Below are 23,654 nucleotides of genomic sequence, written 5' to 3'. Positions count from 1 at the left end.
GACGTGCCCCGATTGCTGCCGGTCTCAGTCCAGCTGAGATCTCTCAGCTGTTTTCACGATCGCTCGTAGAGGCAGGAGAAGTGTTTTTCTGCTTTCGCTGGGATCATGCAGTCATGCTGGCCCAGGGCTTGACACAGGTGACACGGGCCGCCCTGTGCTCCACCGCCGTGTGCCACCGTCTCCCTGGGTGCCGACGTAACAGCCTCCGCTCCCATTACGGCGCAGCCCCCCATCCAACATCTAAAACCAACCCCCTTCTCATCCTCCCCAACTCACATTTTCTAATCAAACTCCCTCCCCTGCCCCTCCTCACCCACTTATCCCTCGAACTCCCACTCACAACCGCTTCTCCGTAACCTTGCAACAATCATCCCGGCCATCCTCGTCGGCCATTACCTACCGCTTCCCCCTTGGCATCCTCCCCCTGCTGCCCCATGTCCCACCCACCGCCCCCACCCGCGACTCCCACCCCCGCCCTGCCCGCACGCCCACGTGCTGCGCCCCGCGCCACCCCATGTGTGCTGCCGCCAGGGTCGCAGTGCGCTGGTCTGTTCAGCACCGCAGTGCTGGGGGGCTCCTCCAGTGCCCCCAACCTGCAGGATTACGCGCGAGCCAGTCGCAAAAAACTGGGGGCCGCCACCCTGCATTACGATGGTACGCACACACCCTCACTCGGCGCACACCACACAGGACCTGCACACACACGTCGCGCACCACAGGGGACCCGTACACACACGCATGATGGTATACAACCACCACGCGGGACATGCACACGCACATACACACCACGCTGAAGCTGGGCATCCGTGCACTACACAACAAGCGCAAAGACTTCCCGTATAGGCGCACAGACTGAGGCAAGTACCGTTAACAGGCACCCATGAAGGCGGCACGGTACACGAGTGGGTGGTATGGCCAGCAACACACCCGCCTGCCTTTGTCTCTCCAGTGCTGATATTTACACATCGGACCGGGTACTCTTTTGAGTCAACCTCGGAGAGGCCCAGGACTGGTTCAAATAACCGTCACTGGTGTTGGCCATTTGCGGGAATAAAACTCGCGTCGTTGAGTTCATAGCGCAGCGCGCTAACCACCACACTCCCGCTCCCCACACAACGAGCATACACTCATGCACACGCACCCCCACTCCACGCAACATACAGACGCCAAACACTACGACACACCTCGCAAGGAGACTCCTATGCTTCACACGGAGCTGGCCTTGTAGTTGGACGTGGACGTCTGTAAGCGGGACCACTGTGCATTCCGACGACTCTAGCCCATGTTACCCCAGCCCTTAGCACGTGTAGCTGCAGTGGCACGATGAGATTTAGTGGCGCGTGCAGTTTTGAGGCTGCGTGTTCGAGGGGGAACTCCCAATCGGGCGCGTAGACGCGTGCTCCTGAACCCGGATCGCTTTGCTTGTGGCACGGTCACCTTTCCACCGCTCGCCCGCCGACCTGCGCGGCTACGCGCACCACCAACGTGTGGAAGCTTCACGCATGTGCCGGTGTGGGCACAAGGCACGTTTGGTGCGCGGTGTGCACACGTGGCGAGCACGGTGTGGTGTGTATGTGTGACGTGGCATGTCGTGAGCGTGGTGCATGTGGTGAGCATGGCGGAGCGTGGTGGGCATGCTGGGTGCCGCGTTGGAACTCCGACATGGGACCCACACATCGTTGCACTCTCGCGTAATCCTACAGATCTCATTTAATAACTAACACCTCCTAACAAAACCGTTATAGAAAGGGAAAAACTAACAAAGACAGGAGAGCAGCCAGTGGTTGTGGGAGTTGCCTCTTTGATGTGATATTTATTTCGCACCTCTGGGTTGTATTTCCCCACTTTCTGCGTGCGGTTGAAAACTGATCAAACACATCGGGCTTAGCCGCCACGGCCCAGGTACCACAGAGGGCGTTAACACTGAATCTATGTGTACCGTACATCCTCACCCACTGTGTATATACAGCATGTGTCCCTGCAGATGCTTGCACGCATGAGGAACCTGCTCCTGCTGATTCTGCTACTGCTACAGATGCTGTTGCTGCTCCAGCTGCTACTGCTGCTACTGCTCCAGCTGTTGCTGCTGCTGCAGCTGCAGCTACTGCTGCTGCAGGAGTCAATTGGCAGGATTTTCTGGCCTGGCCAGGGAGGCAATTTGCTATGCAGGGTTGGGGTATGCGGTGTGATGTGTGGTGCGGTGTGGTGCGTGCGGTGTGGTGAGTGGAACGTGTGGTGTAGTAACTGTCTGCTGTACAATAAGTGTGGTGTGTATAAATTTTGATTTAAAGCTTTCGTGACTGCAGGGATTCATATTCTTGGTTCTTTCGGTAAAGTCACGTAGAAGGGAAACAATAAAATAATAAAAATATAAAACAATAAAATTCTCACGACGTTTCGACTGCAATACAAGCAAGCATCATCAGGTGTGAAAACCACAACACCTGATGATGATTGCTTGTGTTGCAGTCGAAACGTCGTGAGAATTTTATTGTTTTATATTTTTATAATTTTATTGTTTCCCTTCTACGTGACTTTACCGAAAGAACCAAGAATATAATGTGGTGTGTATATTGTGGGGTGGTGTGCCGTGTGGTGCACTGTGTCGTTGGTGCCATGTGGCGTGCTGTGTCTGTAGTGCAGTGTGGTGTGCCCCGTGGGGTGGTGTGCTGTGCGCGCATTGAACGGTGTGTGCCGTGTGGCGTGATGTGTTGCGTGCGGCATGGTGTGCCGTGCGAGTGGTGTTATGCGGGGTTCCCTGCTGAGCCGGCTGCATCCCCTCGGGAGGAGCAACCCAGTGGCCCGGTCACACTGGACGAGCGGCCGGCACGGCCCGGGTCGCCCTTCGCGCCGGCGCTTGGTTGCGGCAGGGCCGGCGAGGATGTTGAGACACCGTTTTCTCTCTTCCTCAGAGGCTTTGCGCAGCTCGCCTATAAAGCGGTTTTCTATCTCGTATGCCTGCTGCCCGACCAATGGTACGTCCGCTTGCCTTTCTGCCTTGACCACCCAAGCCACAGACTAACCCCAGCCCTGCCAGATCGACAACGGCGGCAGCCTCGTGGGCGAGAGTACGGCCTGGCCGACTGGTCCTGAATAAACCGGGAACTGGGAGGTGGGGGCAGGGGAGGCCCTGCGCCACCACTGACGCGGTCCGTGGGCGTGCTCCTGCGCTTGAAAGTAATGGACCGGGGAACGTGGGAAAATTACATCCTTGGTGCAAAGTGGAAATTTCTGTACAGAAAAATTGAGGGCGGCAGGAGACATTGAGAGGCCCGTGCGGGATCTGGGAGGGCTGTGACTGACGTCGCGCGGCGGGGTGGGTCGCGTCCCGCTGTGGCGACTAATTAACGTGCCGTAACGATTAACGGGGACTGTCGCTAACCGCTCGCAACTGCACTGCTTCCTACACAACCGAGCTCACAGTCACCACACCGGCAGCAATCTCAACACCCACAACCTCTGTCACCAGCAGCGACGACGACACGCAGCCTCGCAAACACAGCCGCAACTTTTTAACCTCGCATAACTCCCCGCTCGCAGCACGAACTTAACCGCACTTTTGAACACGCGCACACACGCTTCGGCATGCCACCCGTGAGATTGTGTGCACCCGGCCACGGGCGAGCGAGGTGTGCGCAAGCACACCTCACCCCTTTGGCTCACCACAGGCTGACGTGACTTGAGCAGCGTGGACAAGGTAGGGGGCAGTGTTGTGCCTGGTGGCCTGGAGTTGAGGTCACTGAGCTCGTCACCTTGGGTCTCGGCTGATCGGTGAGCAAAGACGTCTCTGCGTGCCACAGCGGTGGTCGACAGCGGTGTTGAGCGGAGGTGTACGTGCGGCGTGGGCTGAATTGTGAGCACCACAACGAACGCGGTGTTTTCCTGCCTTTGGGGTAGAGGCTGTGCGAGGGTTTGTGTTGACCGTAGTGATGAAGGTTGCCAGTGTGCGTATGTCTAGGTGAGCATGTGGTGTGTTTTGGCTGGATCTGTGTGTGTGACGGTGGTTGTACCTTGTGGGTGGGTGTGCCTCCGGATATCTGGTCACCACTCGTCTCCATGCCGACCCTATTTCGCTACTTCGACATTTGCCACTGCCTCCAGACATGTGGCCGAGACTGCAGCTTCACGGCTTCAGATCTCAGGTCACACAGCATTAACGAGTGCCGGTGGGTACGGGGGTGGGGGGTGCCACATGGGAATTGGGGGAGGAGCTCAACATTGGGGGAAGGCAGTGGGGGCCCAGCATGGTGCAGTAGGGAGGAGAGGGGAATTTGGTGGAAGGAGGAGAGGACTGCGGAGGTGGCGTGTGAGAGAGCGCGCGTGAGGCTGCGTGGAGGCCATGGTTCCTGTCGCCATGGCCCCAGGGCGGGGACGTGATTGGCAGGCACCAATTAAAGAAAGGCCCAAAGCCGCTGGCTGTAAGCTCCCATCAAAGCCGGGCCTCTCCATTTTCCCGCACCACTCGTTAACCTCCCTGTACTGTTGGCACCAAAAATTGCACCTGTCCCACTTATTCTGCAATCTCTAAACACGCCCTGTCCTCACACACGGCGTGCTGTCACCCCGTGCTGTCACCCCGTGCTGTCTCCCATGCTGTCACTCAGGTTGTCTTCCGTGCTGCCGTGCGGTTCCACACGTTTATGTCACGGCGTTTCGCTCGTGGCTTCATGGGCACTTCCCTGCGCGCTTCTTCCAGATTGAATCTCATCTCCAGGTCTGCCCAGGGGGGGGGTCATCATGTGACCTCCGCTTTGAGGGGTCACGTGACCCTTGCCTTGTCAGACGCGCCCTGGGTTGTGGACGCTTCCCGTTGTTTCCATCCTGCAGCCGAGACCATAGAGACAGACGCGCTGACACGCGAACGTGTGAACCCGGCCCGTGCGTGGGTTCCGCGTGGTCTCTATGGCCCCGAAGCCTCCCTTTCCTAACACCGTCGCTTCCTGTGGGGCAGTTATCACTTCCCTCTCACCTGACCCCTCCGGCCTCACCTCCTACCCTAACGTTTCCCCCATTCCTGGCATCCCCTCCCTCCAACCCCTCCCCTCACCCTCCTGGCCCCACCCCCGCGGCCCAACAGACATCCCCCAGGAGCTGCTGTTCCTGCTGTCCCAGGGCAGCGGCACAGCCGACAGCTCGCTGCTGCAGCACCTGTGCCACTGCTCCGAGCACCAGAAGCTGCTCAAGCGCTGGTCCATCTCCAACCTGGACCTGCTCGCCTGCCTCTACGGGGGTATGCGCGGGCGGCGTGGCCACACCCCGCTCGCCGAGCCCCCCCCGCCTCCCCTCCTCTCCTCCTTCCCACACCGCCCCCCCCCGCCCCGCCAACCCTTACCGTCCATTACCATCGTCATTCGTGGCAGGGTGTGGGGGTAGACGCTCGGCTTTGTGGAGTCAACTACAGCCTCCTAACGAGATCGAGCGCGGAGCGACACGCCACGGGTACGGTCCACTGCGGACTACTCCGGCGCCAAGCTTAATTGACGTCAAGCGTTAATTGGCTTCGTTAGGGGCGATCTCGTCAGCAGAGGCCCCGCGTCCCCATCTCATCCATGCCGGCACAGCTCTCCCACCGCTCGCCCCGTCTCCTCTCCCGCCCGTCCCTCCCGTCCCCCCTCCCTCTCCTCGCTGCGCTACAATCCCTGCATGGCTGACTTGCGCACTGCCCGAAGCTCTTCCATTAACCACCTCTCCCCAGAAACTGCCGTCTGCTGTTACCGCTGTTGCTGTTGCTTGCTCTGCATGACGGTGCAATCTATCATCTCACCGAGACAAGGCAGCGAGCCCTTTCTCCACGAACTGCTGCGCCATCTAGCACGGCGCATGTCATGCCCATTGCTGCTGTTGCTGCTGGATCAAATGCACCCTGGCCGTGTCGGTTGTACCCTGGCCACGTGCTCTGCATGGCCAGGAAGGCCCCATGACTCCACGCGTCACCCCACTGCTTCCTCGTAGACCTCCCAAATTTCTACTGAACCCAACCTCATTGCTCAAGAGGGAAAACTTAATAATGTAGCCACTGTAAATGTAATGTTAAGCCGGGCTTGAGTTAGGGCACATTATACACGTTCCCCTATCTAATCCAGAGTTGGTTAAAGCTAATTGGAAAAATCAAATCACGTGCATAATTTGTGTTGATGTAAATGCGACTCTTGCCGATGCCTCGTAGGCCAAGTTTTCACTTTTTTCTATTTTTTCTGCTAACTTTGCCAATTTTTGGTCACGAATCTGCGGAAAAGCAATTTCTACGAACGCGTGAGTGTGGATGCATCTGACCACAGCTACTAGGTTCGAGCCCATGCCACTGGCTTCGTGAGGCGAACGTACAGCAGCGCAGTCCGGCCTCCCCGGTAGCCGATCGGCTGAAAGCGAGCACGATCCCCGTGCCTCCTCCCGGTCCGCCCAGGAGGAGCCCAGGCTGGAGGTGGGGTCCTGGGCCCCCCTTCCCCCCGGGTCCCGCCACAGTGGCCCCCCACGTGTGATCGTCCCCGGGCCATCATGCTGTGGTTCCTGCCCGCAGGACGAGGCAACGGTGGCGTTTGTGGGCCGCGAGGTGCGGCCCAGATGGGTCGGGTCTCGGTCCTCTCGTGACTCTGGTCGATGTGGCCGTACAGTTTAAAAGTCAATACAGACGTGTGTGTGGGTGTCCCAGTTGCTTGGAAGTTGCCCGTGATGGACGTGTCCTGCGTTGTGTACAGCGTTCCTGAGATCCATCTGCATTTAGTCGCTGTGTAAATACTAACTGTATTGTCTTGTGTCACTTTGGTCGGGCGAAGCCCTTTGAGCCTTGATGGCTGTTTCGTGGTTTGGAGCTGTGGATCTTCTCATCTTGGCTTAATTATAGCCCTGCCAGGGCTGAGCTGCCTGGCTATGGGGGCGGCTGTGGTGACGGTGTGGGAATGGCTATGCAAGTGGCTGAAGGGGCGGCTGCTGTGAGGTTGGCTGGAAGGCATGTGAAGGCATGGGTTTGTGGTTGGCTCGCCTGATCCCCCCTGCCCTTACACTCTCCCTCTGCCCTAGTTCCCAGCTGGGCGCTGGGCCCCCTGGCTGCCATCTCTGGCCACTTTGGCCACGTGTGGGCCCCCAGCGCAGCCCAAGCCTCTTGGCCGTGCGTGCGTGCGTTTGTGCGTGTGTCACTGTGCATGTGGCCATGTGCAGAGCGTTTGATCGACTTTGAGAAGGTGCTGTGTGTCCTATGCTTTGAAGGCCGTGTGTCTCTGGAGGGCCCTCGTCTCTTTGTGTGGGGCTTGAGAGTTATAATCTGTGGAGCACCGAGAGCTGATTTTGAGTGCTCCGTGCATGACAAGTGCCGTGTTTGTTGAGGGCGGAGTGTGTGTGTATGGGTGTTTGTGACCGTGTGTGCTGAGTGCCATGTGTGTTCTGAGCTCTGCTGGTGTGCCAAGTGCTTTGTGTGTGCCGAGTTATGTTTGGTGTGTGCTGAGTTCTGAGTGCTGAGCGCCATGAGTATGCCGAGTTCTGTGTGTGTGCCGAGTTCCGTGTGCGTGCTGAGTTCCGTGTGCGTGCCGAGTTCCATGTGTGTGCTGAGATCCGCGAGAGCGCTGAGTGCCGTGTGTGTGCTGAGTGCCTTGTGCAGGCTTTGAAGGCTACTCCATGGTGCCGTCTATCTGCCCCTTGGAGACGCTGCACAACTCACTCTCCCTCAAGCAGATGGACGCGTTCCTCGCCACCGTCACGCACCTGAGCTGCGCCGCCAGCGCCGCCGGTGAATTAGTTACACGCGAGGTCACCGTGCCCCCTGGTCGCCCGCTCATTGCTCACACGGCTATCCATTGGCTCACCCAGCTGCCCGGTGATGCGATTGTCTGCTCACCTGACCACACGCCCATCTGCCCATTTGTTCGCCAAACGGTAATCTGTTGATGCGCTCGCCATGCCCATTCACACACCTCACTGCCAACTCGGATGTCCATGAGCTCACCTGTTCAGCCACCCATCCAGGCTTTCAACTTAACGTGGGCTCACCTTGCTCTGCTGTCCACTCACCGAGTCACCGGCACACCTGTCCCACTGCTCACCTGGCCGTTCGCTCGCCTATCGGCCCGCATGCGTGCAGGTGGTCGCAGCTGCCCGTGCAGGTGCCAGGGGGAGTCGACGGGCATTCGCCGCTCCCCGCCATCCTCCCTGCCACTGCCGTGCAGCGACAAGCCGCCCTGGTGTACGCACGCACGCCTTCGCTCACCCTCGCTCCTCGCTCGCGCTCTCGTTCACTCTCGCTCGCTCGACATCACTCACTTGCACACACACCCCCCCCTGCTCACCCTCACTCGCCCTACCTCGCTCACCCTCTCCCTCCTCTCACTCTCCCTTGCTCGACATCATTCGAGCGCATGCACGCACTCACACACGCACGCACTCACACATGCTCATCCTTGCTCACCCTCACCCTTGCTCACCCTCCCTCACAAGACATTATTCGCTCACTCACTCGCACGCACGAACACACCCACTCACCCTTGCAGGCCCAGACTCGCTCACGGGCCCACACATGCCCCCTCTCTTCCCGCTAACGAGGCGTCGCGTTAAAACGCCACGGCCGTGTGTGCGCCAATGCTTATTGCCCTCATCAGCCGCGCTCGCCCCGCAGGAGCAGCTCTCACGCAAATAGAGAAAACATAGCGACGTCCAATCGGCGCCAAAACGAAACGCTCGTCCAAGAGCGCGTGGGGCGGTGCTCGTCTCCACGGGCGAGCTCGAGCCAGTGGTGGAAGTTCCGCACGGTGGCACACACCCGAGAAAGCGCTCTCTTGAATAGGAGCCTTGAGACTCCGCAGTGCCTTCCGGAGTAATCTTATTACGGGTGCCGTGTTCCTGCCATCCGACTCTCCGTGCGCCATGTTGTGGAGTTACCCTGGGCTCGTATTAAACGCAGAGGTTGCCATGCCCTTAGCTTGACCCTGACTTTGCGTGACCCTTACAGGCAGCAGCGGCCCCTCGAGCGCGGTGTCGAGCGCGGGGCCCTCCTCCCCCACGGCCTCCGAGCCCTCGCTGCACTTCGGAGCCTCGCTCACGTCGCAGAGCTCTGACGACAAAACCATGGACCCGGGACAGAGCTCCGAGCCGGGGCTCGTGATCGCAGGGCAGAGCTCCAAGGTGGGGCGCTTGGGGTCGGGACACAGCTCCGAGGGGGGGCTCACGGACAGTCCGTCTATCGACTCCCCAGAGGAGCGAAGTTTGTCTCAGCCCAGCAGCACAGCCAGTGCGGACGCCGGGGTGTAGTGCTCGCTGGACATGAGACGGAGCCATCGTCGAGTGGCTGACTGCTGCTGCTGCTGCTGCTGTTGCTGCTGCCAGTGTGGAGTTGGCTGCGAAGTGCCCGGGCCTACTCTCTCCGCTGCCTGAGGAAAAACTCCTGCTGCGCCACAGGCATTGCCGCGCATAGAGGAGGCACTTGTTGGATGAGAAGCACAGACACGCGCAGTAACGGTCGTACATACACAAGACATGCAGAGCAATCACGAGTGAGACCCACCCAGTCACACACAATACACAAACACACGTTCAAGATGCACAACAATAACAACAACAGCCACCATTTGCCACCAAGTGGCGATGACGTCACAGCGGCACTCGTGCCGGGCGAGATGCACTTTGAGGGCGCGCTTGGTGTCGGGACAGAGCCGGGTGTGACGGGTTAAATGACTGAGATGGCTGACAGATGCACACAGATACTGTTGCGTCTAGTTAAACACACAGTCACACAATCACACACATACAAGCACGCAGATACACCATCACTCACAGTAGCACATGTACATACACCTAATCGCACACCACTCATACATACGGACAATAGACACGCACGTTGGGCCACGTACAGTCAGACATGCGGTGACACACAAAGATCCCTATCATTACAGGCAAGTGGGACAGGTGCTATTAGTGAGCACCTATTACGGCCAAAACGGTTCACGATGGGGTGATGTGGCCTGACCCACGCCTTTATCTCCATTTTCACGAAGTTTGCACTCCGCAACACGCATTCGAGTCCGTGTCAAGCTCGGGGAGGCCCCTGACCGGCTCAGATATCGAACAACACCGATATTGGCCGTGAATCTAACGCAGCTTTCCGCTGGGTTCACGGCACAGCACGCTAACCACTGTGCCACCGCTCGCCACACGATCGCACACGAGAGACGCGGACACTTAATCGTGCTCGCTCGCGTGTCATCGGAGAGACGTGCACGCTTCGATAAGGCCGCACGGCCGCCGCGTGTTTTGTCAAAACAAAGCGCGCGTAACACGAGGCCCGTGACGACGCGAGCGGCGTGTGGGAGTTGTCGCGCCCTGCGCTCGCGCGTCCCCCACGGGGGCGGCGGAGTCGCCCTCCTCGTCGCGGACGTTGCCGCGGCAACGTTGACGAGCCGAGCGGGCGGGTTTGGATCCACGGCGTGGGCTTTGCCGGCGGTGGCCTGTGCGATGTTCGCGGGTTTAGATTTTATGTGTTCCGATTGTTGTACCCTCACACGATGGCACATGCACTGAATTAATATATAAACGTACGGCGTGTGAAATGGCACGAGCCCACGCGTGCGCGTCTCGTTGATTGATGGGTGGCGTGGCGAGGAGCGAGCGGGGACGGGGCGAGCCCCCCCCCAGCAGCAAGTACCAAAGCAGAAATTAGACACCTTTGCAGAACTTAAAGGCAGCTAAGTTAAACGTTTCATTCAGAAGGATTTCTCATTCACCAAACTCAATACAATCAACCCACTATCGTAATAAGCGGTCTTATATACAGACACTAGCTCTACTACCCGGCTCGCCCGAGACTTGGATTCTTGTCTTGGATTAATAGACGGCCTACAGGGAGGGTTGGGGAGGGGGGGTTGCGTGACGTCAGCAGGCACACTGTGTGACGCTGCCGCGTGCGGGTTACATCACAGATATGACGTCACCGCTCACTTGCCGTGCAAAATATACTTTTTGCATTGTGTACAGTCTGGAAGCTACCAACATGCCAAATTTCAAGTTTGTTGCATGTCGGGAAGTATGCTAAACATTTCGAACAAACATTCACAAATTTCCCCTTTATATTTATAGATATATCATTTTATAATCTTACGTTTGCTTACCGAGGAGAGCCATCATCCGCCACATTCTATCCAGTGGTGCATGGATTCCCTGTGCGGTCGCCACCTCTTCACGGTCATGGGATGCCGCAACTCCGTCTCGCAGCTGAACGTTGACATCGCCGCTGCATCTCTGCTGTGGCCGTCCTTTCTGTGTGTGGCACGCTACGGCCGCCGTGGTCAACGGCCTTGGACCTCGCCCTTCTTCTCCTCCGGCCACAGAATCGGAATATTTATGTATACTGGAGGAATCCGATGAGCTATAAAGCCATTTTTCACAGATGTCCAGTATTCACGATGCGTTCTGCCCAAGCCCCCTTTCGTGAACAGGCGACGATATTTCTCGCTAGAAGTCCAAGCATTCACCTCCATGCTGCTTTGCGCAATTTCTAGCGTTCGTTCCGACTTCTTTGCCGATGTCCGTGCATCAGATCTGTCCGTCCTCGTGGGGAACAATGCACCGATGCAAAACTGTGGGTTTTGAAGCTTGTCGCCAACTTGCTTCTCGTTGCCAAATGTAATTTCTTCACGAACACTCCAGCCCCTGGCTCTTGTTCGCTTGCCCCTCTGCCCAAATTCGGTTTACGGTCCTCCAGCGATTGCCCTGGGTACACTTAATCTGCCGTGCACTTTCAAGTTGCGTTCCTCCCAACAATTGTTCACTTTTGTTGAGCGAACTTTGCTCCGCCGAACTCTGTAAAACCGTGAGGTAAATAAAAGAGGAAAATTAGGAGACACAGCAAATGTAATCATTCCGTAAGGCAAACAATGGGCCAAATTGGAAGTTGGTTTGTAATTCGCGAGCAGTCGCCCTTGGAGATTGAGAATGAGCCGTAATGCATGAGAGAGAGACAGAATCGTAAATCCAGCAGAGCCATTCTATGCAGATCTTTATAGCATAAAATAAAGACGTGTCCTGCAGGAAACAAATCATTATTTCAGGTAAGGAGCTGCGTTGAAATGTCAGACTGCAAAATGCAACCCCCGCCCTGCCCTTCAGAGCACGAACAAGGGAAAGCTCTTGGTCTAGATTGAATCGTCACCATTACGCGTGTTTACCCGGGATGGAATTATTAGCATCATCATTACGCGTGTTTACCAGGGATGGAATTATTAGCATCACCATTACGCGTGTGTACTCGAGGGGGGAAGACTCGTCGAGTATCTGGCTCTTTGTGTAGGAGGGTCCTGCCAAGTTTTCATGGAAGGGGGTGGCAACGTTGCTTCGGTGTATGATCTCAATTGAGTAATTTGCAGGGTAAATTTCCACCATTGTGGGATGTTTTGGCCGGTATCGGTCACATTAGTATTCGGGATTACTTGTGGACACAAGGAATCGGGCGAAGCTTTTGGATCAAAATTAGCGGCCCTATCTACTTAACCTTTAACCTGGTGTGGAACGCTTCCGTCGTGGAATGATTTCGAAATGAGACGGAACAGATTTGAAGAATTACGAACCCCATTATTTGGCCCATCTAAAATTGTTCATGAGGATTACAGTGAACCGAGTCACGAGGCCAGCCAAAGCACGTGTGCCAACTGGATTTATACAAGTCGTTTCTACAATTGACCACATTACATTTCCTACTATCAATCACATCCTGGGAAAAGGCTTGGATTTACAAGGACCCGTTCTGTCTGGCTTGTGTAGATTACGAAAAAGCATTCGATTCAATGGAAACGGATGCAGCCGTTCAAGAAGCCCCCTTGCAAATCAAGGCCTTTTCAAAAAAATAAATTGAAATGAAAACCGTATATAATAATGGAACGGCTGGCTACAGTGAAACGGCACAAAGAGGGTTATAATGACCACAAATCAGGAGTCGAGCGAGTGCATTCGCTCTGTCCAGAATGTGATGCACGGAAACTCCACGCCAGGGATTTGTGCGAGCGACTTGACGGCTTGAAGTGCCCGGTCCACGCACGAGGACATCACCAGTTGCACAACCAACTCTCGCCGTTGGCTCACCGCGTGCACAACCGCTTTGTCCACATCAGAGCGCGTAGTTGCGCGCTAAGAGAAATTAGACCGCGTGCAGTTCAGGATCGTAACAACCCAATGAAATGCGTCGCTAAAATCTCTGAGGAAATTGACGCTCGCAATTGGAGTCTACTGTGAACGACCGGTTGCGGAGACGTACAGGTGTAAGCGATCTAGTTGTACGCAACCTACTTGCACAGCCGATCGCTCAGGTGTGGAATCGGCTTAGCATCGCGTTCAGCGTTCCCCTTTGGAGCACGTGTGCCGCGCGCAGTTCCACAGGCCAAACACGTCACGCGGCCAGCAACAGGCAGCACTGTCATAGTTGTAATAGAGAAGAACGTTGCGCGTTTATTGAATTAAAAGCAAGGTTACTATGACAGGAACTTGGGCAAAGAGATTATGATGGGAGGGAATTCCCTTGATTGAGCAGCGCGAGGAAAGAAGTAGCAGGGAAGTGTTGGGACCTGCAGTGTGGTGAGTGGATGGTTGGGTGACTGAGTGGCTGGGTGAGTGAGTTGTTGTGCCCGCCAATGTGGTGGTTGACCACAGTGCGATGGATGAGACGAAACAGTGAGTCTGGTAGACCGAGTCCCCATCATGGGTGGAGGAAGCAACGAGTGTAGTTCACATGGAACAGGAACCATGTTAATAGCGGCGATATCAGAGTGATAAGGGTGCGACTTGCTGCCGGTGAGCGAGGGAGTGGAGTGAATCACAGAGTGAATCAGAGTGCTGAATCATAAAATCAACGTGGACGTCCAGAATAAACCCCGCATTCGAGACCCAAATATCGCCCCGCCTCCTGGCTGTGACATTCATCCTCGAAGTCACCGGTGGAACCATCGACTGCATTAGAACACCAACAGGCCGGTGCTGAACCACGTCTCCTTAAAATGAGAAGCTGAAAGACACCGCCACAGTGATGCGATTGTAGACTTGCAACCCACACCATGGACCGCACAGTCAATCCACTGTGGTCTGCGCTCCTTCAGCTGAGGAGCAACAGCAGAAAAACGACGCGAACTATCTCTCTCTGCTGAAGCTCTTCCGCCATGGCCAGCAGGACCGCTACATTGGCTCCTGAACCACGCTGCTGCTACCATCACGCACACGAGAGTCGAGTCAACCCGACCGCGTGACTCTGAACTCGATCCACAGTGCAGGGGGTGGGGCGTTGTTACAGTCGCACGCAGGCGTCACCTGCGCAATCCACTGCTGGCTGATGCCTGCAGTGTACGGGCTACGGGCCGTCCCGGCTCGGGTCAGAGTCGGGGTCACTCCTCTGCTCCTCGCTCGGCTTCCCGCGAGGAAGATTAAACCCAAAACAATACCCCCCCCCCCCCCCGCTGAGCGCACCGCTCCGTAATTTGTTTTTGCGGGGTCGTGACCCCGCGAGAAGCTCGAGAGACCCCCTCCCCGTGACGCGACCCCCCCCCCCTTTCCCTGTCGAGCCTCCACCCCCTCCGCAGTTGAAGCGTCTGACGGGAGGCGCTCAGTTTATTTCCCACGTGAGAGTGGCGGTCTCGACCCCAGGCAGCCAACACCACCCTCCCCCCGCCCGACCCCAGGTTCGATTCCTGGCCCCGTGAATTGCCTTGGCATTTCAACTTGGCCTTCGCCACCCACCACCCCCACCCATCCCCCCTAGGCCGGCTCGGCCTACAATACAGTACAGTAGTCAACTTCTAGCCGCGGTGGTGGTCGTGTGCGCAGATTTGTGCAATGCGGTCATACAAATTGTGTAGCCAGGAAAACCTCAGAGTCACGAGGCCCGTTAATCAAGAGGGTCCTGCCACAGGGGATGTTTGGCCAATTCCTCTGTTAAATAAACCGCACGACCGCCAGCGCAGTCTCTTATATTATCGTCCCTCAAGAAACAAATTTCTGTTCAACTGTTTTTCTTCGCACGTGCTATATAAAGGAAGCCTCTACCTCCCAAATCAACCAGCTCCTGTGTTGTAGCTAGGGACCTGTTGGGTGTGAAGGACAAACACTGCAGGTCCAAGGAGCTCTTCACCAAGTCTTCGTGGCGTGCTGGCGGGGCGTTGTGGCGAGAGAGGTTTGACTCGTGGCCCCGTGAGGTTGAGGTGTCGTGTGTTTGAGGTTGGGACTATTAACCCTGTGATCGAAATCGCGATTATTTCCATGATTCCTGTTGCACAACTCCTTGTATGGGCAAGCACACGGCCAGGGTGACCTTACTTGGGAATGAGACACCGACTCCACACTATCATCATCAGCATGCTACCACTCTATCGTCGACGGGCTCACTTTAAGAGAGATGGCCTGATCGTGATGTTAAACGCTGCTGTTGTTGCTGTTGTTGTTTAGCACAGACGTGGAGCTCTTCATCATCACCATCAGCCTTGATCGATCCCCGCTGGATGAAAGCTTCATCAATTCATGAAACATGATCGGGCCACAGTTGTGTTTGTGTTGAACCAATTTTGCTGAAATTACGCCATTCCCGGCATGCCGTATAGCTGATGGGATGCATAAAATCAGTAGCATTTTGTTATGTTGAGGAAACAGATATGGGAAGGAGAGGGGTAATGTCTGCTTATAGTTATTGAGTAATAAAGAATAATAACAGGGGCTCTCAAAGAGTGTCCCCCCCCAGGTATTGACAGAGGCCGCGTGCCGTGCAGATGGCTGTCGTGACGCTGCAGCGTCACGGCGTGGATGTGACCCGTGACCCCACACGTGTTCAAGGGGGGGGGGGGGGGCACGGCGTGGATGTGACCCGTGACGCCACACGTGTTCGGGGGGGGGGGGGCACGGCGTGGATGTGACCCGTGACCGCCACACGTGTTCAGGGGGGGGGGGGCACGGCGTGGATGTGACCCGTGACGCCACACGTGTTCAGGGGGGGGGGCACGGCGTGGATGTGACCCGTGACCCCACACGTGTTCAGGGGGGGGCACATTGTGGATGTGACCCGTTACGCCACACGTGTTCAGGGGGGGCACATTGTGGATGTGACCCGTTACGCCACACGTGTTCAGGGGGTGGGGGGGCACGGCGTGGATGTGACCCGTTACGCCACACGTGTTCAGGGGGGGGGCACCCAGGAGAGAGAGGGGGGCACCATGGTAGCCGGGCGGGACGCGGTGAGGCGCGCGAAGAATGAATCTCGGCAGGCGCCGCGTGCTTAATGAAGCGGCGCTGATTAATTGGGGTCTGTTTGACTGAACGGAAGTTTAATAGACCCCGCGAGCCACGGCCTGCAGGGGAGTGCGGGGAAGGGGTCGCCTCTTCACACAATCGCAGGGATGTAATCGCGGTCAAGTTGCGAGGCAGGACGTCGCTGATGCTGCCCAACGATGGCGATGCCGGCGCGAAGCTACTCACTGGTGATCTGTCGTCGTGAATTCGGTCTGCAGTCAACTGATGAGCCAGAATAACGGTGAAACCAGCTCGCAGTGCACTCGCGATGGCAGTGACACGCGAACGCACTGAGGATGTATCTATCAGTGAAACTGATCCGATGTCTCCTAACCATTCAATATGTGGGTGAATCAAGTGTAAATCCAGCGAAGATCTCCTACAGGGGCGCTACCAGTTAACTCCCCTGATCGTGAAATGTATTTAATGTGCTGATGATCTCTAACCACGGTGAGGCCACCTGAGAGTCTGGCCGCAGTGCGCGAAGCCGCCGATCGTTCACCAGGAGGCGTCGCCCACTGCAGAAGGCGGCAGGAAAGCGGTCCGCGGCAATGCCGATGATCCGCAATGTTGTCGACCCCCCCCCGGTGTGCTAACGCAGCCTCGTCCCTGAAGTCGTGAACCCTCGCTGCCGGTAGAGGGCGTTGGGGGTAATTAGCATAACAATGGCCGCACTCTATTGTGACGATGGCCTTTGTCAGCCACTGCTGGATGATTTGGCTCGCCACGCCGATGTCTCGATCCACGAAGGCGCTTTCAGGTCGCGCCGACCCAGCGCTGGCCCAACGCCGCTGCACGTAGCGAACAACCCAGTGGTGGAAGCTCCACGTTGATATGGCGGGGCTCCAGAAATGTATCAAGAGAACCACTGCTGGTTTCACACACACGCTGTGTAATCATCGTTGAGCGACATCGTGTGTAAGCACACACGTGACACAAATTCAGATAACTATTGAATAACACTCAACACATTGGTCAATAGCGTGCCATGACGAAGGGCTATCGCCTAAAACGTCGCCTATTTTTTATACGTTGTAACTTTGAAGGCCCTATTATTGAAGAATGCTTTTAATTTATTGAGTTATTTGCGCACCACTGCAAAGGCAGCAGCGCCATATGAAGTATTTCGCCACAAGCTGGTATCGAATTTATCTGCCGGGGCGTGGGTGGGTGACCGTGATGATGAGTCGCGTGGCGGGGCCCCTGGCGCGCACTGCGCATGCGCGCGGTAGCCCGGCACCAGGAAGCGGCCGCGTCCCTCTGCCGCGACTGCGTCAGAAGTTGAGGCGACTTTAAAGTTTACCACTCGCTACAGAAACATTCTTTTTGTTATTATTGTTGTCGTCAATAACAACAACAACAACAACGCGTAAACAACCACACCAGCGAGTAAACAACTAATTAACCACTACTTCGTCAACAAGTAAACAAGCGGTATGGGCCAAGCCTCGAGTCAATTGGGAGCGAAGGAGCTGACGGAGTACCAGGTGAGGGAGGTGAGGGTGAGGTGAGGGTGGTGAGGTGAGGGTGAGGTGAGGGTGGTGAGGGTGAGGTGAGGGTGAGGTGAGGGTGAGGCGAGGGTGGGTGAGTGAGGTAATGGTGAGTTGAGGGATACCGGGGTGAGTGAGCGTTAGACCATAACGGCTGCTCGTTCGAGACTCGCTTCAATAATCATCATTCCTGTACCACTTCGTGGGAAGTCAACAGTTTTATGGATAGACTGACCTGTCATATGAACGTGGAATGTCCGCAAAGGTGGGTGAGATGAGTGTCGCTCATTTGAGGATCATGTGTGTATACTGGAGGAATCCGATGAGCTATGAAGCTCTTTTTCACAGATGTGACGGGTGAGGGATGTTGTCTGTGTGGTGGTGAGGGTGAGTGAGGAATGGGTGAGGGGTGGGTGGGTGAGTGATGGGGTGAGGTTGTGTTTATCTGACTTTAGAGACGTCGGCACTCATCATTAGTGGCTCTCTAACGAGCGCCGCCGCTCGGATGGAACGAATTCGTCCACCGCCCGTGGTCGACGGTGAAGGCGGCCCGGCGCTAGGCGCTCTCGGCACGAGCTGTGAGGGCCCTCGTCTTCGTGGCGCTCGCCGAGAGAGATGGGGAGACGGAGTGGGGGGGGGGGAGATCACACGCTCAAACCACCCGGCGTGTTCCACAGATGATCCGTTTTCTTAAAAGCAAACTGTAAACCGGAGATAATTGTCTTCAAACGACACCTACCCCGAGCCTGGTGTGTGCTGTGAGGGTGATTGCGCAATGTTGACTGTGAGGTTGCCTAATTTGTGTAACTGCCCCCCGGGTGTGGACGAGCGAGCGAGGGAGGGAGGGAAGCGGATGGTGATGACGCTGTTGAGTGAGTGAATAAGGGTGAGGAATGAAGGTGAGTGAAGCGGCAGGGGCGTCATGGTGAGCATGTGAATGACGGAGCATGGCGAGGGTGATGTCATATATTGAGATATATGGTTTATGTTTTTTTATGTTATTGCTTTTTTACACTTTGGTGACCAAGGTCAAATGAGACTATTCTTGTCTGGAGTTCTCACCTGGTGAGACAAAATTAATGTTATGGTGAGGGTGTGGTTGAGAGAGTTGGTGTGATATGGTGAGGAGTCTCTTACGGTTTGTGTGAAGGAGTTACGCCACGAGGGAACGGCAGGACAAATGTTTTGGTGAGGCTGTGAGTGTAGGGACCGAGGTGGCGTTTTCATGCTGTCGTGACGAGTGTTTCAGGGTTAGTGACCCACAGTGGGACACACGGGGTGCGGCACCCCAGTGACCCCATCTCACCCTCCGCGTGTCTCACGATGCCCTGACCCCTTGCTGTCCGTGCCGTTGCAGGAGCTGACCTTCCTTACCAAGCAGGAGATCCTCATGTGAGTGCGGCCGCCTCGACCCGCACTGCACCGCTCACGACATCACTGCCACTGCCCCACACACACCCTGTTCCCTTCCTATCCATTGTGTCGTGCATCATGGAGGCGTATAGTGACAATCTGTCAGATGGTGACAGGTGAGAGTGCTGTGGCGCGTGGTGGTAACGACGTGTCGTTCTGTCGGTGTTATGGAGCTGCGTAGTTTTGTGGTGCAGTGTGTAGTGACGTGGTAATGTGGTGTTGTGATGCACGGTGCAGCGTGGAGGTGTAATGTAGTGCCGTCGTGAAGTTTCATGGTGTGCCGCATCGTGCGTTTGCGGGCCATGCGTGCAGGGCCGAGCGCCGGTTTCTGGAGATGGCGCGAGACTCCAAGGTGGACAATCCCACGGTCAACCTCGGTTCGGCCATAGTCAAGATGAGCACCCTCGTTGAGATGCCAGAGCTGAAGGTAACGACACCAACCAGGCCCCCTCCCCCTAACGTATCACAAGCGGTCACCCCCTGCCACTGTGTGGTGCCATGCCAGCTATCCGAGTGACCTGCGGCTTCACGACCTGTGGTGAGGGGTGTTTTGTGAAGTCTTGTGGGATGGCGTCATGAGCTGTGGTGAGAGGGGTATGTGTGACTAGGGCTGAGTGGTAAGAGGTACAACGGTTGTGGTGACCAGGGAATGGTAAACAGGTTCCATGAGATGTGAGAAGTAGGTGGTGAGAGGTGGGTGCTTCGAGGTGCCGTGCGGTGTGGTGGGAGGCCTTGCGAGAGGGGCAAGTGGAGTCATCGTTTGTGATGCCTCGCGACGGGACTGGTATGATTCTTCTTACTAAAACAGCCTTTTCCCCCCTCACCCCGTAACGGACGGTGCGCAGGCGAACCCGTTCCGCCAGCGAATCTGCCGCGTGTTCAGCACAGCGAGTGGGGTGGGTGGCGAGGAGTGCGCCCTCTCCTTTGAGGATTTTCTCGACCTGCTGTCGGCCTTCAGTGACTCGGCCACGCCGGAGGTCAAGGCCTACTACGCCTTTCGCATATTCGGTGAGATTTCCACGGTGTTGCGAGCAGGGACACCAACAGCATTTGCCGGCGGCGGTGGTGCCGGCGAAGAGGGGGTGGTTCCACGAGCGTTTGTCACGGCGTGCAGGCGGGTGAGGTGTTCGAGCCATGGTAGGTTTGGTCGAGCCACTGTGGTTGGTGTTACGCAGATTTCGACGATGATGGGACGCTCAACAGTGAAGATCTGAAGAAGCTGGTGACGTGTCTCACGGGGGACGAGAACGCGTTGTCGGAGGAGGACATGAACCAGCTCATCCAGAACGTAAGCTCGTTCACCGGCTTCCTCACCGGCTTACTCACCGACTCACTCACTGGCTCGCTCATTAGCTCGCACTAGCACACACACGCACTAGTACAAAGATGCACTAGCACGAATAAAGACAAGACAAAGACTTTGAAAGGAGCTGTTGTGGCAAGTGCTATTATCGAGGATCTACACACACTCACACTTGAAAGCAGCATACGCAATCACACACTCGCTTGCACTTGTGCTCGCACGCTTGCCCGCACACGCAATCGCACACTCGCTTACACATCGCGCTCTCACTTGTGCTCTCTCGCACGCTCGCTTGCGTTAGAGCTCGCGTGAACGTGCACGCGCATGCTGCTGCTGTTGTGATTTGTAAAATGTCTTCTGAGGGTTCCCTCGCCCGCTCGGGAGAGCCGTCTGCCTCGCGCACTCACAGCTAGTTTTGGAGGAGCGCGCGCCGAGTCCACGTGAAGGTGCCGTCTAAAACGTTGTTGAGAAGAGGGGGGGACGCATGAGGGGCCATGGCCGTTCACCTCGCAGTGAGGGTCGTGTGGGGCCCCCGCAGCCGCCACTGCCGCTGCCCTCCGGCATAACTGAAACTCTCTTTCCCCAAGAAAAACATAAAGAACACGGCTCGTTTCAGGGATTTACACTTCCCCGAGGACGGAGGCTGCACTGCTGAGCTTACGGCTCCCAAATGCAAAACGATCAGCCCGGCTGACGCGGGCGGCGGTGGTGGAATACAGATTGCTCATCCGTGCCGAGTCGCCGCTCTTAACGCTGGCAAAAACCCCGTTTCTTTGGCGCTGAATAAAAACCGTGCGAGGGCGTTAATTCCTAATTCCGCTTCGAGTCACATCGGACTTCCACACGCCCTCTGTCCCACCCTGGTGTAATTGGAAACTCCGGCTGAATTGATCAGAAATGAGGCCTCGGTGTTGGGTGTGCAGCAGGCAGTGTGGTGGGCGGTGTGCGGCGCGTGGTGCGTCGAGTATGTCGCGGTATGACAAATCAACGTGTAGAGTCGTGATCGAGGTAAATCACGTGATCGAGGTAAATCACGTGCTCGTGCTTCTTGTCTAGTGAGATGACTATGTGCTCCATAGTCACGCGGTCGTGTGTTCTGTAGTCACGTGATAATGTGCCTCACAGATCCTGGTGGAGTCCGACATTGACCAGGACGGCACGGTGAACCTGTCTGAGTTCCAGCACGTTATCACCAAATCACCGGACTTCAGCAGGTGGGAGCTGCATACTTAACCACACACACCACACACTACATACACACCACACACACTACAGCCCATGCACCAAGCACCAAACACAATACACCCCACCTACCATATGCTACACACAACACTCACTACACCATACACTACAGCAAACACACACCACACACTACACCTCACACACTACACAATACATTACACTAAACATTACATCCCACAGACCATACACGACACCACACCCCATAAACTATACAGAATATGCTGAACTACACTACGCATCACATCGCACCGCACGCTGCACCCCGCACCGTGTAAAACGCTCCACACCCCCTCCCCCACCAACCACTACCGCGCCCTCCGCGACCCCTCAGCTGGGCGGCGCGTGGCTGGGATTCGCGAGCTCTCATTACTGTGCGTCTAACGAGAACCCCTGCTTTGCGCGTTACAGCTCCTTCAAGATCGTGCTGTAGGGGGTGGGAGACAACACCCCCCGCCGCCCCCCTTCACTCCTCCTCACCTCCGAGTGTCAACATTCGGCACTGGACACACACGGCTTGATTCATGCACACGCCAACACGTTCACGTACCAACATACACACCAACATATGCACCAACACGTACAATCATACACCAACACACGACCAACACCATCTCACACCATACCGTAGCATACCAACGTGCACGCTAGCACACACGCCAACGCACACGCCAGCGCATACCAACATGTAGCGACGCGCTCGCACGCAACGCGCTCGCACGCCAGCGCGCACCGCCTCCTATCCGTGCGATTTTGCAATAACGGACACCGTGACAAGTTTTAAAGAATATTTAATATTTTAATAATTCACCTTCAATGCGTGTGTTTCAAATGTTGATGATTATGACATATTACGGGAGTTTATTTAAATGTGCGATTTATTGCATGAACCCCGACATTTTAAATTTGGGGGAAAGTGCTAATGCATATTTTAGATTGTGCTGATAGAGCTGACAGGCAGATTTACACAGGAGGGTGCGCGGTGAGTTCCTTCCCTTCAAAGGGAACAAAAAAATCAAACCATTCAGCACGTGAAAAATTGTTCGTATGTCTCTGAAAAGCAGAGTCTATATTTTAAAAATTTTAAAGTCTAATTTTATAAGCAGTGATTTATACAGGCAAGGAACTGTGATAATGTGTTTTAATAAAAGCCCTCTGTACTGGAGCACGTGCGGTGGTGGCCTGGGGCTCGGGAGGGACTGGGCCCCCATGGCGTGGGGGGGGGTGTGGGAAGCCCCCCCCCCCTCAGGACCTGAGCTGCCACGCCCATCTACACTGCAGCCCCCTTCATCACGAGCCCCCTTCATCACGAGCCCCCTTCATCACGAGCCCCCTTATCATTCCCAGACATCCATATCCTAGTCCTCCTGTTATCTCAACCCCCATGTTTTCTCTTCTCCCTTGTCCTGGATACCCCCCCGCCCCCGTGTCCTGGGCCATTCGGGGGCCCCAGACCACGACCCCTGCTGTAACCCTGATCGCTGGCAGCAGAGGTCAAGACGTCAGAACGTGTGAGCTGCTGTGCTTCCTTCAGTTGCAGGACGAGGGGACGCGGACCTCCTCGCTGACCCGAGGAGCGGGTGGTGGTGTTGGGGGGCAGTCTGACCGTCCCCTCTGCTCCTCCAGCAGGGGGCGGCGTCAGCGTTCGAGTTGAAAGCGACCTCTGCACCCCTCCCCAATTCTCCCCGGCCTCCACACCTCCCCTATCGATTGGCGCGATGCATGAAAGAGGCGATTGATCGCGATAGCGGCGCGACGCGAGAGTTACGGGAGGTAAAGTCACGATCTGGTGGGGGTCAGGTGACCTGAGCGGGGGGTAGGGGGGGGGCATGGCACCTGTGACTCGACAGAAGACCGGGAGCCCGACCCGGACTCTAACCCTGACTCCTAACCCAGATCCTGGATCCTCAACCACTACCCACCCACACATCCCCCAATCTAAACCCCCACTAGGGGGTGGTGATGGGAGCACAAAG

General features: G+C 56.2%; 2 protein-coding genes across 21 annotated transcripts in view; both read left to right on the top strand.

Annotated features, from left to right (window-relative positions):
* The window catches only part of LOC116941111 (inositol hexakisphosphate and diphosphoinositol-pentakisphosphate kinase 2-like), a 38,697-nt gene extending 28,160 nt beyond the window's left edge, over positions 1-10,537 (top strand). For 11 of the 20 annotated variants that reach the window (XM_032951806.2, XM_032951788.2, XM_032951797.2 and 8 more), the window contains 6 exons: positions 532-654; positions 2,913-2,975; positions 5,078-5,230; positions 7,592-7,720; positions 8,072-8,173; positions 8,936-10,537. In XM_032951806.2, the coding sequence (XP_032807697.1) occupies positions 532-654; positions 2,913-2,975; positions 5,078-5,230; positions 7,592-7,720; positions 8,072-8,173; positions 8,936-9,234 (869 nt within the window). In that variant the 3' untranslated portion in view covers positions 9,235-10,537. The remainder of the gene's footprint in view (positions 1-531; positions 655-2,912; positions 2,976-5,077; positions 5,231-7,591; positions 7,721-8,071; positions 8,174-8,935) is intronic. The other 9 variants (XM_032951886.2, XM_032951924.2, XM_032951895.2 and 6 more) reach the window with 7 other exon arrangements.
* Positions 10,538-17,481: 6,944 nt separating this feature from the next.
* CIB1 (calcium and integrin binding 1) lies at positions 17,482-22,311 on the top strand. Its single transcript, XM_032951774.2, has 7 exons — positions 17,482-17,720; positions 19,081-19,115; positions 19,449-19,563; positions 19,982-20,144; positions 20,312-20,424; positions 21,565-21,653; positions 22,090-22,311. The coding sequence occupies exons 1-7, from the start codon at positions 17,670-17,672 to the stop codon at positions 22,109-22,111; spliced, it is 588 nt and encodes a 195-aa protein (XP_032807665.1). The 5' UTR covers positions 17,482-17,669; the 3' UTR covers positions 22,112-22,311.
* The last annotated feature ends 1,343 nt before the right edge of the window (positions 22,312-23,654 follow it).

Source organism: Petromyzon marinus, chromosome 1 (genome assembly GCF_048934315.1).
Source record: "Petromyzon marinus isolate PM22_M1 ecotype Great Lakes invasive population chromosome 1, UKy_Petmar_22M1.pri1.0, whole genome shotgun sequence".
NCBI lineage: Eukaryota > Metazoa > Chordata > Hyperoartia > Petromyzontiformes > Petromyzontidae > Petromyzon > Petromyzon marinus.
Note: the sequence above shows the minus strand (reverse complement) of the source record. Positions and strands in the feature narration are given on the sequence as shown.